At 37.5% G+C, this 20,021-nt stretch overlaps 1 protein-coding gene across 18 annotated transcripts in view; it reads left to right on the top strand.

Annotated features, from left to right (window-relative positions):
• The first annotated feature begins 1,363 nt into the window (after positions 1–1,363).
• The window catches only part of caska (calcium/calmodulin-dependent serine protein kinase a), a 180,938-nt gene continuing 162,280 nt past the window's right edge, over positions 1,364–20,021 (top strand). For 14 of the 18 annotated variants that reach the window (XM_067444096.1, XM_067444097.1, XM_067444087.1 and 11 more), the window contains exon 1: positions 1,365–2,069. In XM_067444096.1, the coding sequence (XP_067300197.1) occupies positions 2,011–2,069 (59 nt within the window). In that variant the 5' untranslated portion in view covers positions 1,365–2,010. Of the gene's footprint in view, positions 2,070–20,021 lie in introns of all 18 variants that reach the window. The other 4 variants (XM_067444093.1, XM_067444090.1, XM_067444091.1 and 1 more) reach the window with 2 other exon arrangements.

The following is a 20,021-nucleotide window of genomic DNA, read 5'->3' as shown; positions in this document are numbered from 1 at the left end:
ATGTATTCTCCAAAGGCAGCATTTTTAAGATCAGATGCAGCTAAGGTGTGTTTAACTTTAGCAGCGCTGCGGCTGGTATATGATGTATGATATAAAAGTACAACAGTAATCGAAAGCATACAAAGATTTATTTACGATAATTGGTCTGCACAGGCTTCTTACTGTTCAGAATCGTTACGGTAATTACGACATGGCATGAATGCAGCTTTAAAGACTAGCACTTAATAATTTAGGAACAACTATTTGAAATCAGGTGTCAGCTGATGCAATGTAGGTTCAATTCATGTAATATAATTAATGTGTGATTAATATTACATGCAAGCAACATCAAACATAGAGATATTACAGGAAATCTATTAGGGGAAAAAAATACAAGTAGACTGCTAGAGAAAGAAGAAAAGACTCGACCAGGTCCAATTAATGCCCAAGATAGACAGAGAAAAGGTATTCTGGCTGATTCTGACTTCCAAAGGGAAGATAAAAAATACAAGATTAGATTTGGATTATATGGCTGCAAGATTTCTAATTTAAACTATTTAAATGAACTACTATGATAAAACTTCTGAATCTGCTTGGATGTGTACCTGTAAAGATGTGCAGTGGCTTTAACCATTTATAAGACATTCTACAATGACCTCTATCTGAAAACCCACCACATTCTCATTGGCTGGATTCATACAGTCAAACAATATGCAAACATTTAATTGGGACATTGTTGGTACAATGAGGCAGATGAGAACTATAGCTACTGATAAATGTATTCTAACATCCATGTTAATACTGTATATTTTTTGCACAATGTATGTGATTATGACACAAACACAGATAACTAAACTAATGACCAGCATTTTAATTAAAGGGAAGCAAATGTATTACATAGGCCTAGCCTACTGTGTATTGTTTTATATTGTTCCTAATGTTTTTTATTAGCATATTAATATTGTTATTATTAGGCTTTTATTTTCATGCTTTGGCAATATTGTACATAGGCAGGCCTATACAAAAGTCAAGTCAATAAAGTAGCCTACTTTGAATTTGAATTGAAAATTGAGATAAAGATGCCTTCACTGTTCAGATAACATAATTTAGCCTACATAACGACGTATTTCCCGGCCAGTAAGTGAAAAGGTTTCCAAAAGCTGCTTAATTTGTTTAACGCTTCGCATCTATCGCCTTACCTTACACCACCAAATACTAACATATTAAGAAACTGTCAGTTTGACAGACAAACTCTGAGACGCCTGGCCGTCATTTTGGCTCAATCGTCGTTCTGGGTTATGCAGGAATTCCGGAATACAAACGTCCTGCCGGAGCCATTATGGCGTGAGGCAATCCAGTTTCATAACCTTGAGTGGGAGGAGTTTGGGTTTTCTGGAAGCTGGGAGCAGCAGCAAAGCTGGAGTTATGAGTGGAAACTAGAGCAACGGCAGCGAACAGGGGCAGCCAGCGTGAGCGAGCTATAGGGAAAAGCCTCGCGCGTTTCACTAAAGCCATGCGCGTGGGTAGAATAAACTGAACTGCGTACTTTAATAACAACCTACATTTGTATCCCAGAAACGGTGTGCACTTCTTTTTTGGGGGCTCGTCAGAGTCGAATTAGTTAGTTTAGCGTTTAGACGACTTAACCCACTCGGTTCCGAGACTTCAACAGCGATTATTGTTGAGTTGTTTTTAACGTTTGAATTACCTCAGCCTCGAGTGGCGGGATTAAGGGGGCCGGGAGAGAGGGAGGAGAAGGTGGGGCAGAGTGAGTCAATCGGACCGAGCGCTCACTACTGTCTGCCCGCTTCAACCGAACCACAAACGGATATTTTTTCTTCTTCTCTAAAACCGACAGGAATCAATCATTATATTGTTTATCGGAATTTGGAGAGGGATAACGTCCCCTGTCAGCGTTTCTTTTCGCCGCTCATTCCAGGTACTCTGAAGTATCTACGTTGTAATCCTCTGATATTTACCATTTGGACGGATTTTTGGAGGGGAGTGTAATTTCCCCGGTCTTGTTGGACCATGGCCGACGACGACGTGCTCTTTGAAGATGTTTACGAGCTGTGCGAGGTCATTGGCAAGTAAGTGTCACGGTTTGATCACTTTGATAAAGACACACGGGCAAATAAATGCCCATCTGAAACTCGAGCTGCGTTTTTTGCATGTACTGTCTTGTGTCAGACGAGTGTCATAGATGTCATTGCATTTTAGACTTGTGGTGCAGTGCTGCTGTTGAACATTCAGTCGTAACTCTTCAAAAACTGCATGTTGTCTGAACAAGAGGAATGGGAGTGGCGTGTGCGAGATGAGAGAAGTCTGTACTTTGAGCGTTCATGCAGGTAGATGCTGTTCACAACTAACGTTAGAGCACAAGACGAGCGTTTTTGTATTTCCCACTTAATTGCTATCAACAGTGACGATGTCTGCAAAGGAACCATGATAAATAATCCCAGTCGCATTCATTTTGTTAGGGAGATCAATGTGTCAGCTGGATTTTAGGTGTTATCTAGAAAATATGACTAGGTGTGTGCTGGCAATCATGTTAGTTTGTGGTTATGTTAACGGTCATTGCATGTCTTTTACACTGAGTGGTCAGTGTTCGATGTCATTTGATTTCTAGCTATTATAATTAATTTGTTTGTTAGATTTCGTAATAAAGTCTTAAAGGCCCAAAATGGACATGGATGTTTTACTCAATGTCCTGAAATTTGCTTCTAAATTCAGTAGAGGTGGACGACAGACACTTCTTTAATCACTATTATTTTACGTTTCTGATAATAAATCGATTGATGCAGAATATATTTCATTTTTCTTATTCCTACTCTTTGACTACAATATTATGAGTAGGCCTGTTATTATTATTAAAATATTAATAAAATATGAATTCATGTGAAATATCTTATTATTAGTTTGTTATTTAATATTTCATTATTGTAATTTAGTTTTTTTTGCCATTTAAATGGTCACTATTATATTCATGGTTGTTTTATGCCATGCAGATTGTTTAGCTTTTTGTTCAATATAAGTTATCTTAAACAATTGGACACACTTAGTTTCTTTTGTATAATAAAATATTTTTTAGTGGCACTTGGTTGAACCACATTTTAGGTAGGCCTACCTCACAGCATAGTAGTACAGTTGTAGACAGGCTTAAAGTAATAAGAATTGAACCTTTTAGAGAATATAGCTATAGGGATCTAACACCATGAAGATTAAAGTTGTTTCTGATTTAATGCTTTGTTAAGCCACATTACGAGTTTGGTGACTTTTTGCTGTGGTGAAGGGCACAGCCTTCACACATATCAGCAGGCCTAGAGGTTTTCATATTAAACTGAAACACAGTTACCGTACCATTTTCAGATTGTAGTTTTTTGTGTCCACGAGAAGAATTGTTTCGTTGATTACTAGTTTGAAAGTGTTGTGTTGTGTGTGAGAACAGAAGTGAATGAGTAAACAAGATGGATGAAGTTCGTTACTCCTGTCACGTGTGTTTTTTTGCTTAATTCTTGACAGATACTACATAACTATACTGTTGTTTGTTGTAAGACAATCTCATGTTTTTATGTTATGCAACGAATAAATGTTTTTTTCTCGAGCTGTCACTGCTATGTTTGCTTGAGTTTCAATGTAAAGACAATAGTGGGTATAAATTTCTAATACCATGTAATTAGAGCTCTCAACATGGTACTCTGGTACTGTGAGTTTGTAATTAGAAGCGGTGTGGTACATGTAGCTTTCTCATAATAACAAAACAACATATAGTTAGCATACGAATGGTGGTGTATTTTACCCAATAAACTGTTTTAGGGTCACATTATATAAATGTAGGGGTAGAAATATTCAGCCAACCAAAATAAGGCAATGCAGAAGATGGAAACTCGTTTTATTACATGTGTAGATACAAGAACATATGTACCTCTGCCTTGTTTTTCTAAAAATATATTTTTAGAATTTTTTTTGACCTATGGTATTATAAGTTTTGTTTACAGGGCCTTTATTTTGTTCCGTCACAGACAATTACATTTTATTTCAGATACACACACACACACACACACACATAAGATTAATTTTTTGTCTGTCTGTGTGACTTGTCACTGTCTTGTGCCCACCCTGAGGCCTCACGCTTGTGTTTGGAGGTAAAGAGGATGCTGTCCATTAAGCAGATACACTCCCACTGACACTGCTTTTCTCCCTAGGCCAAGTTCTGTGAGCTCAGTAAGAGATGTGTGTGTGTGTGTGTGTGTGTGTGTGTGTAGTCTGTTATTATAAACGGCACCAAATGCTAATATAGCACAGGACAAAGGGTCAGGATAGCTGACCAAGCCAGCCTGCAGTGCCATATTTCACTGTAATATTGTGTTTGGCCTCTCGGCCTGTTTGTTAAACTATCCTCCAAGTTGATATTTGTAATGTGTTATCCAAAGCAGAACTGACATATTTATGTTTTTAGAAATTAAAACTATTAAATCTATTCTTGAGTCTCACACAACCATTGTAGATAACTTTGCAAACTATTAGGAATGGGCGGGCGGGCACTAGTAGTATGTCAAACCCAAGAGCTGGTGAATGATGGAGATGGACTAGGGGCTAAATGTTATACACATGCAGTAGTATGCTACGTCCAAGTGTTGGGCTTTAAGTCCATAGTGATTTTTTTGTTTGCGCACTAATGCTTTAATTGTTTTAGAATGGTGCCATAGTGACCTAGCAGTCTGATTGAGCTTTGCTGATGCATGAAACCGTCAGCCAGCAGCCCGAACTGTTTCAGCCCACAATTTGCTGCACAGCAGATTTAGCTCTGTTAGACCTGGCAGTGCAGTCTAACAAAATACAATTAAAGTGTTTAAAGTCTTAAATCCAAAGACTCAAGTGTGATAGAGACTGGGAATGTTTTCAGACGCGCAGGTAATGTGATATATATGACATATTTGTGCTCCAAAACCTGTTCACACAGCCCTCTTTTGTCCACAGAGAGCTGTAGATAACTCTGACATGGCCTCCTGCAGGTTAGTCCCCGATGTGCATTGTGCACAAATCAAAACTTCCTCCAGCCTTTTAAAACCCACAGGATTCTTGGTGCTGTTGTGAAAGCACCATGAACTAAAAGTGACTGACCTTCATTTATCTCCACCATGTTGTTAATAAAGGCAAGCACCCCCTACACTTCACCTCAACCCCTCAAAACATGCATTAACTTGTTCATTAAAAGCATGCTTAAAATGTTGTTTTTAATAGTGTTTTTTGATGAGCGTAGGAGGGGTTGTAAATTAGGTCAGTAATAGTATGTGTCACGGACTTTGATTCAAGGCTGACTGACACACTGACCCAGATGAGAGGGCAAGATCGCCTTGTTTAAGCATCTAGCTTTGAGCGAAAGGTGGAGAGTGTGATTAAGTTTGACAGTGTTGTGACTTCCCTCAGCTTTGCTGCTATGAGTTGAGTTTTGGCAATCTGTACCGAGGTGGATGCGGACAGCAGGTTGTTATTTCAAAGGCAGTGTCAGTCAGGTTGTAACAATTATTATTTTCAGTTTTAATGTCTTTGGGATCCTGCGTACAATTAAACACGAACTGAGAAAGTTTCTTCTAAATTTCATCATATTCCTCCTTCCAGCAATTGATTTTATTTTTGTGATCATTCACGTTGACACTTTGTGCCATCATCAATGGTATCATCTATTTGGAGGTCACATGACTTAAATGGGACTGAAATGTTGCTTTTTGGTATCAGCTTGGTGAAAAAAATTGTGATAAACTAAAATTGGTTACATTTAGATTTTTAGTATCGGCAACCAAGGATAAGTGTTAAAATCACTAGACTTTAAAAAAAATAAAAAGTTCAATAGGGGCTTTTTAATGTGCAGATCTTGTTTGCAAGTTGTTTGAAATAAATTCTCCTGTGTCTCTAAACTTTTCTGATGCCAGCCGGATTGAGCCCTTATCTTGAACATCATATTCTAAGCCTTAATGTTCTCTGCCTCATTGAGAAGACAACTGGCCCTCTTTTCTGTTTAAGAGATGCTGCATGGAGCCAAATGACACCGACAGGCCTTTTCAGGTCACTAACTCCTGCTACCTTATTAAAGCCAGAAGCAGATGCTGTTTGATTGCCTTCTCACTGTTCATGGACTTTAAAGATGCCCCCTGTGTACAAAAAAAGTGCCATTTGAGTTGATGGATGGGCAGCAGAAGTTCTAATCATTTCTCCCTTTCTGAAAGATAATGCTTTGGCAGTAGGTAGAGGACACAGTGTCCTCACAGTGCTCTCCCTCCTCAACTTCCTCTGCTCAACTGATGCTGCCCAGTGAGGTATTGAGACCATGAGGTATGCAGACGGTGCTCTTCTTTCTCTTCTGTAGACTGCAGGTGCTGCCTATTACTCATTCTCACAAAATACAGCATTCATCACAGTCAAGGTTTATGTAGATGGTCAAAGCATGAAAACTCTTCCTAGAAAATTTGCACAGCAATGTCACATGAGCATAACCGTGTTAGAGATAATAGTCCAAAATCTCTACCACAAATTTCTACCGATAATCGTGTCTGATGGCATATCGCTCACCCTACCATGTGCATATTTGACAGTTTAAGTGTAAGCGTATGCGAAAGAGAACTTATTTCAGTAGTAACATGCTGTATGACAGGCTTTTAGTGTGCACGTGTTTCGCCGTATGTCAGAACAGTTGTACAGTGATTTTGTAGAACTGCAATTTCACTTTACCATTGCATTGATAAACATAATGTGACTGTACGTTGCATTGCACAGTATGTTGGGATGGGTCGCCATGCCAGAACTGCACAGGAAACATGCACTGTAGTAATACAATCTAAAGCAGATCATGTAGAAATTTGAATCATTTGTGATATAAAATCATGATATCACACTCTCCTACATCAAAGTATAGTGTGTGTATAGTATAGTATTGTTAAAACTACAGTACTCTGCATATTTTAGTGCGATTATTGTAAATTATGAGCATAAACTCATTAACATAAATGTAGTATTCTGTTAACGGAACTCTTAACATAATTACATTTTTGTGAGTATGTACATAGCCACTGATGTTAAAAATGTCTTCAGATATAGTTTGCATAGTCACCAATTATTACTTCTCTTTGTTTTTCGGTGCTTGCACTCATAACATTTTATTGTATTTATTTTATTACTGTTTTAATTGGCCTTAGAAAGACGTTATGATCTTGTAAACTTGGCCTTCACCTCCCTCTATTTGATTGTAATGATCTCCAACTGGTTAGACAAAGCCTTTGCTATTATATTACTGTAGAGGATATTTGGTAACACTTTATTTTAAAGAGTCGTGAAACCCCGTTTCAGCAGCAGTCATTTCTCACCACAGTTTTGAAAAATGCTCTAAAAGTGGGCGTGGTTTAGTGGCGGACTGCAGGGGGGTGAGGGGAGACTGACAGGTGACAGGACAGCACAGCAACGGCTTTTTCTGATTCAAACTGTTTTATTTTGCTCTCATCAAAAGCATCAAAGCTTCCCACAACTGCACCCTGCAAATGACCATTAAGTTACATGCAACACAATACACACAAGGATTTGTAAGCTTACCATTACACAAATACATATATCCTGTGACAACTATAATTCAATGCACAATTTAATGCACAGCCATTCGCAGTTTGTACTCTGTTTTGAAAATACATGTGAACACGCTGTTGTATAACTTTGATAACTTCTGAGGCTTATTTGGTGGAGTTATATGTGCCGTTTGGTCGGTTAAATAGCCGTGAAGAGTGGTTACACTCACAGCGCGGACAAATCGCGTTTATGTTGTAGACTCAGGATCTATTGAACGCAGACAACGCAGACACTCATACAAAGTGGAAAAAAACACTTGTTTTTGATCCATCAATGCATCTCTCACTTGCAGTGCAGTATGCAATCTCACTGTTAGAAGCGCCACTGCGTCAATCAAAGAATAAAGCTGCGCTCTGTCCTGAAAAATTAAGCGTGTGCTGTAGGGATGAAACGGTATTGAAATTAAACATCATGGTTATAGTGACCCAAATTATCACGGTTATCAATATTATCACGGTTTTGTTCAAATGAGATAGTGTTCAAAAAGAACCTATGCACACACTGAAAACATTTAAACAAGTTTTATATTTGAAAATCAACAAACAACAAATAAATCAAGCTGCTCTATGCCCTTTTTAAAAACAAGATTCTATTCTGTGGGATTTCCTTCCTTATACTGGCTGTCAATAGCATCACAATGCATAAATTATAATTTGGTGTAAATCTCTAATATTATCTTTATAAATATGTTAAAGCAATATTCTCATCAGTGTCCTATATGACGCATTTAAATCTAGCATATTTTGTGTATGAGCCCAAACAGTATCCCAGTAAAATAAATCATATCCATATTTTCATATGATGAAAATCATATTAATTTTCATATGACAGTTTATTTTATTAAATATCAAAAATCCAAAAGGTGTGCATTATACCCGACACCTACAAACACTTTACAGTCAGTTTTATACAGCCGCACATACCAATGTATGTAACTTTAGAGACGGTCCCTAAATTTGCGACTCTTGAACGTCAAGCCAACTTTATGCCAGTCATATAAGACGTGCTATGGTTCTGCGGTGTTTGTTTTAAACTATTTTCGCTGCTGAAATATGCTAGAACAAAAACATTCAACCGTATGCTGAATGAATCTCCTGCGTACAGTGCACGATCATCTCTGCTTTGAGTGCAGATTACAGAGTGAGGGAGAGCGCACTCTGAACAAAACTCTGGCTTATCTCAATTAACGCATCTGATTATTAGACATTGCATTCATAAACTCAATAGAAACACGTGTTATAATGCACAACGTTATTATAACAGATGGCTTTGGAGAAGCCTATAATAAGTAGGTGACTAGCAACAGTGACTAGTGTGAGTGACGCCACAGCTGAAATACACCAAACAAACATGTTAATGTCAAGCCCTGATTATTATTCTTTAAATGTCACCCTAGTCGTGTTCGTTTGTCTTTTGCTCAAGCTTCACGTTATTATTTCCCAGACGTAGGTTTGGTATTGAGGTCAAAGTCCACTTGCATTGCGTTCGCAAATCTTCGCAGATTTGAAGTGTTTCCCCTATTATAGAGACTTTCTTCTGGCATGTTCTGCTGCAGGCCTGACCAGAGCATCTTCGATTAATTTTCCCTCAGGACTTTTGTAAAATCCAAAATATGGCCCCACCACACATTTTAGAAGGCTGGAAAATCTCCCGGTGCTCTCACTGCCTTCTGTCATTTCTACTTATTATGAAAACAGCGTTGCGTCACGTGCTGCGCGCGCCTGCACCAGACTGGATAGGATTTACAGGGAGTTTTCAAAATCGTTATAATCATTGATGGTTTTAATGATAATTACATTTTAAACGATATTACTAACTGTCAGTACATTTTACTGTGGTTTATCGTGAAACCGATAATCGTTTCATCCCTAGTGTGCTGTCATGAATTAAGCAACGCATCTTATAGGATAAAGACACGCAGTCACATGAATAATTATGAGACATCGCCGTACTATAGTACAAGAAAACATCACAACCTATGACGCTGAATTGAAACCAGGAAGTTGAAAATAGAGCAAAAAGGCTTAAAATTAACTAGTTGACTCCCACATTCAAAACTAACAGATGGTAAAATTGTCTTCCCTGATGTTAAACACACATACTTCTGTTAAAATCTCAGAAAATTTGTTTAGGGTCTCATGACCCTTTAAAGGGATACTTCACCGCTTTTTCATATTAAACTGTTATTCCCTTAACTGAAACGAGTTGATACAACCTCTCTCTCAGCGCAGTAAAAAAGTCCCGGCTGAAAAATCCTCCCTCACATCTCCCCCTAACTCGCTAATTTCTGTCAATAGGCGGGATGGAGAGTTGTGGGGGAGGATGTTTCAGCCGGGACTTTTTACAGCGTCGAGTCGAAGAGCTCTCAGAAGTGCTATTCCGCCATACATTATAGTTCTCCTTTTTAATCGGCTTAGAAAAGCTCCACGTTTTATTTTGTGTCACCATACTTGATCGTTCAACTGTTCGTGTAACTGTATTTAAATAGGGAAACCGTGGAGGTGTTTGGTACTTCTAACTTAATCTTTGTTTGGTACCATAGTGAATGAACTGGGCTTAGTGGGCTAAGCTAAATGCTATCAGAATGTCACCGTGCGTCAGAGAGATTAAACTGAAACGCACTCAGACGAGAGAGGCATCAACTCGTTTTAGTTAAAGGGTTAGTTCACCCAAAAATGAAAATTAATTCATTAATTACTCACCCTCATGTCGTTGGACACCTGTAACACCTTCGTTCATCTTCAGAACACAAATGAAGATATTTTTGTTGAAAGCTGATGGCTGAGAAAGGCTTTAGAAAGGCCTCCATTGGCATTCAGTACATTTCCACTGACCCACTCACAAGACCCATAAAAGGCACTAAAGACTTCGTTACAAAGTCCATCTCACTACAGTGGCTGTACAATAATTGTACCAAGCAGCAAGAACAGTTTTTGTGCGCAAAAAAAAAATCTAAATAATGACTTTATCTGCCAAGCTATTGTCTTCCGTGTAGGTCTCGGATGTGAACTCACCTGGAACTCATGCGATAGCGGCGCTCCTCCTCTTCCGGGTCATGTATTCTCTATGATTCGAACGGCGGAGCTGCGTCATATTCTCGCGCATGCGTCGAGTGCATGTCAATAATTTGGTGGATTATATCGTTATTTTGATTTTTGTGCACACGATAACTATTTTCGTCGCATTGTAAAATTATTGTACAGCCACTGTAGTGAGATGGACTTTGTAACGAAGTCTTTAGTGCCTTTTATGGGCCTTGTGAGTGGGTCAGTGGAAATGTGAATGCCAGTAGAGGCCTCTCAGCCATCAGCTTTCAACAAAAATATCTTAATTTGTGTTCTGAAGATGAACGAAGGTGTTACAGGTGTCCAACGACATGAGGGTAAGTAATTAATGAAATGATTTTCATTTTTGGGTGAACTAACCCTTTAAGGTAATAACATAGTTTAATATGAAAAAGCGGTGAAGTATCCCTTTATGGTTCAGTTATTAACTAGTTGCTTTTTAGCATGCATATTAATAGGATACTGGCTGTTTATTAGAACTTATAAAGCACATATTAATGCCTTATTCTGCATGATCCTATTCTACATCCTATAATCCTACCTAATACCTAAACCTAAATGCTAAAAAAACTACCTTACTAACTATTAATAAGCAGTAAATTAGGAGTTTATTGAGGCAAAAGCCATAGTTAATAGTGAATGTGTTCCCCATACTAAAGTGTTACCAGATATTTTTAGCTCACCTGTGAGGCCTGTAGTCTCTCTCTGAGTCTGTCTTGGTTTTTAAGCATGGTCTTTCTCCCTGTCAATCATTGCTGTGTCTGCTGCCCCTGAAACTGCTCTTTGATAGATCCCTGCCCTAATCTCAGTTTGGATGCAACACACGACATTTGCCTTATTGACTCTACACAGACTGGCCAAACAGGCCTACTGGAGTTGCTGAGGCAGACACTACCATTTTCAGCTTTTATAAACGTCTTTTCCTTTTTCCCCTTTCCCTCTTTCATGGTGGGCCTTTTGAACAGAAGTCATTTCCTGCTGCTTTGCCAAGATACACAGCAGCCTGGGTCTGCAGCTCGAAAAGGGCGAGCTTAAATGTAACTATTTCCTAGGTAACTAACCACTCAGCACTATTTTAGTACAGCGGTGTCCCGGTGAGCCAGAGGCGAAGTGCATACAGTAGTTCCTGACCTAAAGCGATGCTTGCTTTGATCAGGTGTCACAATGACAAACTAATGTGAAACATTAACTGTTGGGCATCTGTAATGGGAACGGTTCTTTAAGAGAGTAATGCTTCATGTTCGCACATTACAAAGAAAGTGAAAGTGCTCTGTGTTCTTTGTCCTGTATATGTATGAATCATATTATAACAATTACAACTGTTTTGTGGACTATGATAAGTAGCATAATAATTCTGTGCCCTTTGGTCAGCCTCAGGCCATTGTCTCAATGTGAATATATGAATCAAATTGATTTATAATACTGTTCTATAAATGTTTTTTTAATAAGCTTATTCTAACCAATATTGCTTTTATTTGATCATAAATACAGTAAAATAAAGTGATATTGAAGTATTGCTACAAAAAATTCTACATTGATTCCTCTGATGGCAAAGAGGAAATTTCTGCATATATTGCTCAAGTCTTTAGTGTCACAAAATACATTTGTGCTCATTTGGTGGTTCTTATCATAAATTATAAAGGACTTATTCTTATTATCAATCATATTGCAAGGTTTGCCTGCTTGATAGGATTGTGTCTGATTCCTAGTTTTCTTTAATGTAGTTTTTTATTGAACATAAGTTATTTTTTCTTTTCTGTTGTTTGTTTTTTTACAAAAGCATCCACTTGAAGCTGTGTCAGTAATTTATTTACTTTTTAAACCACTTTTAATGAGCATTTTTGATGTCACTTGAGCATTGTAAAATCCCTGTAACAGCCTCTTGTAACTTAGGCCTATTGCTTTAAGAGATCATAGCTTACTCATAATTATAGAGACATTCATGTAGCTTGAATAAAAGCTTCTGGGCACTGGCATAAAGTCAGAATGCCACCAATCCCATATGGAGGAGACCCTACAGTATGTCATTTCCAATTACTTCTTTTCCAATTATATCTCTCTCATCTGTCCCTCTGTCTGTCTTTTTTTTAATCCCCCGCTCTTCTCACCAGACCACCTCTCAGTCCCCTTTCTCCCACCCTATATTCCATTTTCATCAAGTGTTTTTTTTAATCACGTGTGTTTGGTCTGTACCCCCGCCACATCCATCTCTATCAATTTTGTGTGGTGTAAGCACACTTTGCTTGCACTTAAACTGATCGTAGTTATTTCATAGGCTGTTAAACACCAGATGATTCAGAAGATGCACATTCGTATTACCTTTTTGCAACATAAAATAACAGGCTGTGCAGTCTGCACTGTATCTGATAATGCAGTATTCTGTGTTTACAGCAGAAGTTTTGTTGGTTTGATTTGCGTCCTGAAAGTATTCAATGCTCATCTTTCAAATGTTGTGAAGGCCTGGAATTGCTCCCAAACAGATGACTCCACTTTAAAGTACTTTAAAATTTGTAGGTTTATATTGCAATGAATAGTTTTTTCCTCCCCTGTGTCCTCTTTTCAAGGAGAGCTTGCTCAGACTTCATGATAATTGTGAAGTACTGATGCCTTGTGCTGATAAACAGCTCTATCTGACAATGAAGAATGTGACTTCAGTTTGGTAAAGAGCTGAATAAAATATTCCGTCGGATAGGGAATGTTTCTCTAAACTCGGAAAGTCAGATAAAGGATGTTTGAACTGACGTTAAGTTGTGTTGTGTATTTTGTCTTTTTGTGAGTCTGTCAGAATTCTTGTTAATTCTTGTTGGATTTTCCCTTGATTATTTATATAAAAATAATGTTACATAACATTCTGTCAAATTTTGTATAGTAATTGTGAATACCCGTATCGCCTGCTGTGAGACAACAGTTGTATTCTTAAAAAAAAAAGGGTTTTTGTTTATGAATGACTTATTTTATATCGCTCTGTCAGCTCATCTGTCTGACTGCTTTGATCACTCTGGGTGTTTTGTTACACAACCATGTTATTTTTGGGTTGTTTTGACTGATTTGCAGGCTGTTAACCCAAGCAAATTTGAGCAGTGCATTATGGGAAAATACGTGTATTTAAATTATCAATTTTTTAATACAGAAAAATTATAAATGTTGAAGCACAAATGTGCTGTATATTAGTCTAGATTAACATGACTTGCATGTTATTTCTTGACAGAGGATGAAGGTTTATGTGATTTAATTTCTGGGATTCTTATTCTCATGTTGAATAGTGCATTGTGGTAATTTTTGTACCACTCATGTACCTCCCACTGTTGTGTAATAAAGGTGTAAATCTTCAGATTGTAGGTTTTCGTAGCTTCCACAAAATGTACAATTCACACACTTGATCTCATGTGTTAAAAGATTTTTATAGCTTCAATAAAATCACTTCTGACTGCGCACTATGGGTGTAAGAATTCAAATTACTTTTCGGTTTGTGTAGTGGTTTTAGGGTTCCGTTTTTGAGTCGGTTCGGGCTACACTATGTTAAGGAAAAATAAATAAAAATAAAATAGAAAATAAGAACAAATAATCAAACTAAAAGGAATGCCACAAATAAATACAATAGAGCAAATATAATAAACAGTGCTTTTCAGGTTTTTCTGGTAGGTCTAGTTTGTAAAGAGAATGTAAAATAACAGCATATAGTCTTCACTTCATTTATACTGTCGCCAATCCATGGCTCCAATTGAACATTTTCTAGTGACTGATCACATCTAAATTTTTCAGTTGGCCAAATTAAATTTCTGTGAATTGATGCAATTTAATCGGCTCTGCTCGGCCCGGACCAGAGACCAGAGACCAGCCGGTCAGTCTCACATCTTTCTGATTCCGAGCTGGTCGGTTTTGTTGCCAGTGGCACATGTAATAAGTTCAGTTGCATGTTCTTACCATCTTCTCACTGATGCCGGAGTGACACCCACCCGCCTCCCCTCACTTTCATTCGCTTCAGTTAAATTGTGATTATATTGCGCATAATTTTACTAATTTACACAGATTTAGTGTTCACACCAAAAGTGTGCGCACCATATAAGTGGTGCGAACATAAAGCCGTTTCTCAAACGACTTGAGTCGCGAGTACCAAAATGAGTGGCTTACTGCGCTTAAACGGTCAAATATAAAATGATGAGTATTCGATTAAACAGTCATTTTGACATGTAATTGTTTGAGAAAGCTAACACATGTTTTGTAATGATATGTTGGATCCATGAGCAAAATCTTTAAATGACAGCAGTCTATACGTGCTGCTGTCTATCATGGTCATCAAAGAACAAAAGAAAATCACTGCTCTGAATAACTTTTGTAACTTAAATTATAAGCATTAATCTCAATTTTTTTTTACTATCCAGTGTTATTTTACATTTGATTACTTTAATTTCTGAATACTAACTACTGTTAGACCCACCTGAAAAACTTGAAGCCGTTTTCATTTGTTTTTACATTATTACAAAATTTTACTTTAATTTTATGTGTGGTTTTTATTCAAATAAAATTTAGTATCTAAGAAAAATAGATTTTTTGTTTATGCTGTAAATTATAGTTCTAAGAAAGAAAATTGGAATTTGCGAAAATTGGTCTCAGCAGGTCACACTCCAAAAAAAAATACCAAGAAAACGGAAACTGAAACAACCAAGAAAATTGCAATCGGTTTGTCTCTTGTTTTGATCTCACCTGCACTCGCACAATATCAACACCCTTAAAGCCCAACGTACGTAAGTCAGTCACCATGGTCAGTAGATGCAAGGTTTGGAGATGAAATAAAAATGTATAGAGATATCAGTCAGAAATCAGTAATCATACCTTCTTCATTCTGATAAACTTGATATGTTCGTGCCGAGGGTGCAAAAAATAATTTTTTTGTTTTGCTGTGTTGCAACAGTTGAAGTTTCAATACATTTAGGCTGATGTTTTAGACGCGTCGAGTCGGAGCAGATTGTAATGGTTAGATCGAATTCGAAAGAGTGATGGCTGATCATGTGTAATGTTCAGCCTATCCCATTCAGTGACCACATTGACTCCAGCAGGGCTGATAACAGAGGATCTTTGCAGAACCCCATATAGCGATAGGCAAATTGAGCTGTTTAATGTGCTGTTTTCACACTAAAAGAAAGACTATCTCACTCAATCAGCACCTTTGCTAACAGAACAGTACAGAAACTCCAGGCTTTCCTAAGAGCCCTAACATTTCCTAAGAGCCTGTTTTGCAGTCTTCTTTTATCCTTTCCACTCTTTTTTATATGGCTTATTTAGATGTGTATTTATTAGTGATTCAATAGGTAAAAAATATTAAGTAATCGCACATTAATCGTGGTTATTCGCGCCTAACATTACATTTAAAGGTGGGGTAAGTGTTATTTCAAAACCGTTTTAGAAAAAGGACTCGGGCCGGGTGAAATAAACTTGTAGCCAATCAGCAGGTAAGGGGCGTTTCTACTAATGATGGTGAGAAGAGCGCTCGCTCTCGCTCTGTGCACGTCATTATTCAAAACACACGAGTCACACATGATGGACATTAGCTGAGAACTAGCCTAATATATGCTGGCTTTTGCTTTACTATCCTCGTGTGTCATGTTTGCTTGCTTGTCCATTTGCGATCATATTCTGTCTCACTTCAGCGATGATAAAGACCCGTTCATTTCCACACCGTATGTTGCAGTGGGTGAGTGAAGTTCTCTGAGTGAACTTGTCACTGAGGCACTAACAGACTTTTTTTTTGAATTTTTTGGAGCAGATTGGAGCTTTAGCTTTAATTTCTGCATTTCCATAACTGTTTATTTCACACCAACATAATTAATTGTTCTGCATCTGCGAGAGTGTGGGCGGGCTTTTGATATCACGACTGTACTTCCTGCTCTTTACTGCGCAACTCCGCTCCCGAAATCTCTACTGCGCAGACTCGGTCCCAAGATGTCAGCGCCGTGCAGGCCGCCTGAAAGCTTCAAATCTGGCAAGCGGAAACGGATGATGTCGAGTCGTCCATATTTTTTCACGGTCTATCGGCGGAGCTATCAAAGTAGGGCCGAGACCCATTTGGTGGTAGGGGCTTGTTTGTTTTGGTGATTTGAAATATCAACAACGGTTACCAGAAAGCACTTACCCCACCTTTAATATACATTTTATATTGTAGTAATTTCACATTTAGTCTCCAAATTAATGTAGAAACAACCTAAGGACAATATCCTATATTTTAAATATTTGTTTAATGGCATCTCTTTTTGAAAGAAGGCCAGTATCACTGATACCATTACCAATACTGCTACCCTTTACAGAAAAAAACACATGAATTTCACACGTTCATATGTTTTTTCTGTAAGGGTACTCATCAATTTAAGCCATTCAACATTTTTTTTTCTTCTGTTGACCCATTCAGATTGTCACTTGCCCTGTCAAAATGCACGACGAGTTATTGTTTTTGTCACATGTAACCTTGTAAACAGTTCTTTAAGATTTAGGTTTAACAGGTAGGATACAGAAATGTAATAATGTTGTCAAACACTTCCCTGCAGACATAGACTAATCCTTATTAAAGCCTCAAATGTTATTCAGTCAAGAGCAGTGAGTGATTTTCTTTTTTTATAATTCAAGATGCTGCGTTAATTGGGTCAAATATTTTTAACGTGTTAAACCGAGGAAGATAATCGCATACTCATTAATTGCACGTTAATTTTAAAAGCACTAGTATTGATCTATTTATTATAAAAGTGCCTGCAGAAATAACTTAAGATATCTTACAGGGAGATTGGACACTTGCTTACTGTCTGGAATAGTGATTCTTCAGGGAAAGTTTCCTGTAATCTCCTTTCTCTTTTACTATCGCCCCAATCAGAGCTCAGCTCTGTTTGTGAATGATTTGAGTTTGTGCCCTTGTCCTCATAAATCATCCAAGCTGATGACTGATAGAGGTGGGTAGAATGACAAACATAATTCAAATTATTTATTTTCTATTATGATAACGCTATCATCACAAAAAATACATTATCATCATCTGGAATATTAATATAACCTCATCCCTAACGCAATACGTCATACAAATAAAAGGCACTTTATCTTCATAATTGAATTATACAGACAACCCCCCAAATAGTGGATTATAAAAATCTGTAGTTTGTGCATTTTTGTAAAAAATAGCAGAGGAAACAAATCATGTGGATCTTGAGTGCTGGCGGCTTTTTGGGTGCTCCACTAATTTAAAAAAAGTCAAATTGTCTTACAATTTCTTTCTAATACTTACTACAATATTACATGTAAATATTATTGCAGTAATACTTTTACTTAAGTCATACTGACAGTAAAATCTCTTCAACTGTGAAGTCTGTCACTACTTTTGTGAACCATATTTTCATGGTGCATAATTAGATTGAGCGGATGGAGTGTTGCTTGCAATCTGCCTGGATGCAAGAATTCAGAGACAAATAGCTCTGCGACACTCCCCTCTGCCCACAAATCACGCTCACGCTTGGCTAACCCCTTCCTATTATCATTCCTCTAAGTATATCCCTCTTCTTCTCATTCATCTTTCACAAATCATAATTTTTCTCCTCTTCCTCTCCTTCTCTCCTCTTCCGTTTTTCTGAGCAAGACTTCTTGATTGTATAGTTTACTGTCTGCTGCAGATGTTGCCATTTTGCATCTTTCGATCCTGTTGATTATTTTCACCTTGTTGTTTGTTATTTCTCTCTCAGGATGGACATAAAGGGTATAGCTGTAGACATACCTTTACACAGTTTAGTCTAGTTTAGTTTAGTAACAGAGAGGTCTTTTGGCCTGCTCTCTGCCGTCAGCATCTCACCGCAGCAAAAATATGCCTAACCGCTCGGTTGTGCTCATTACCCAAACAGTGTCACTTCCTATCCCAGAGCAATGTGCTCTGCATTGGGATATTCCTTTGTCAGTACTTCAGTTTTTCTCTAAATCACTTTCACTGGGAGCCTTATTCTTCCTCTATAGCTTTTTAGTCTTTTGCACACTTTCGCTCTAAAAATGAGCTGTTCCTTTGTGACTTACCGAAAGAAGGTCTTTATTATCAGAGCAGCTCGGGCTAAAGAGCTTTTGTTATAAAGCAAGCTAATGAATGTCATGTGTATAAGAGCAAAGCTCCCAGTCAGTTTTCCCACTCCAATCTGGATTTGAAATTTCTCTTCTTTTATTATCAAGATCTCTCTATTAAGATTAGTTTTGGTCAATCGGATCACAAGTAAACTAAGGAGACATTACCCATTTACAACTAGTGTTTTAATACTAGAGCCTAGTGTTGTCACGATACCAAAATTATGACTTCGATACGATACCAGACTGAAATACCTCGATACCGATACTAAACCAATACTACGGTAAAAACAAAAACAAAAAAACCCCCCAGGTAATATGAATAATATGACAACAGAACTTATTATTCATTGTTTTATTTGTATTTTTTTACTAAAAATTCACTTGGCCAGCATGTTCCTGCCCTGGTTTTTGACCATTCCCTCTTCTTGTTACTATAGTATGCCAGTGTGAACATCCTTACAGAGATCACATTATCAATCATGTTATCATTCACTAACCTTTCACTTCAGGTTGGGATGACCAAAATCTTATTTCATGATATGACATTTCATGTAATTTAATATTTTTAAATGTAATTTTATAATTATAATATAGATTTTTAATTGTATCTTTGTTTTAAAAAATAAGCAAATAAATGCAATTTACAAACTATATGACAAAAACAGTGCTTTATTTTTCAGCTATAGGTCTATTTAACAGATTATTTAATTAATTAAATAATCAAGTATAAAATTGCTTAGTCTTCACTCTATAATTTAACTATACACTGATTCTTAATAAATATATTTGAGTTATTTAGCCAAGCATGTGGTGGTTTGCAAACATTAATCACACAGAATATTAGGTCTGTCTTAATACATGCACGGATATTATTACCTCAACTGTACACGTTCACTAAATACATATCCGACTGTGTTTACCTGAATACTCGCCAGACCATACATTTTTACATGTTTGACCATTCAAACCCAAACAATAATCCACGAAAGAACTGAATGGCGACCACATGTTTGTTGTCTGAAAGTCGTGTGGGCGCGCTTCAGGTCAGAGTCCGGCAGCGCAAGCACGTCCCGTGCCGCGCTTTTTCTCCTCATGCGTGCATATTTCTGTTGCTTTCTTTGTCATGCGCTGCGTGTATATGTTTTAACTCGTCTACTTCCAATGTTTAGTGAACGGTGGAAGAAGAGCTCTTTACACTCGTCCTGACACCTGCTGTCACACATCCACGCAAAATAAGAAATACAGCTCATGTTAGCGCTGTCCTCCTTAAAGTACCGGTAC

Source organism: Pseudorasbora parva, chromosome 5 (genome assembly GCF_024679245.1).
Source record: "Pseudorasbora parva isolate DD20220531a chromosome 5, ASM2467924v1, whole genome shotgun sequence".
NCBI lineage: Eukaryota > Metazoa > Chordata > Actinopteri > Cypriniformes > Gobionidae > Pseudorasbora > Pseudorasbora parva.
Note: the sequence above shows the minus strand (reverse complement) of the source record. Positions and strands in the feature narration are given on the sequence as shown.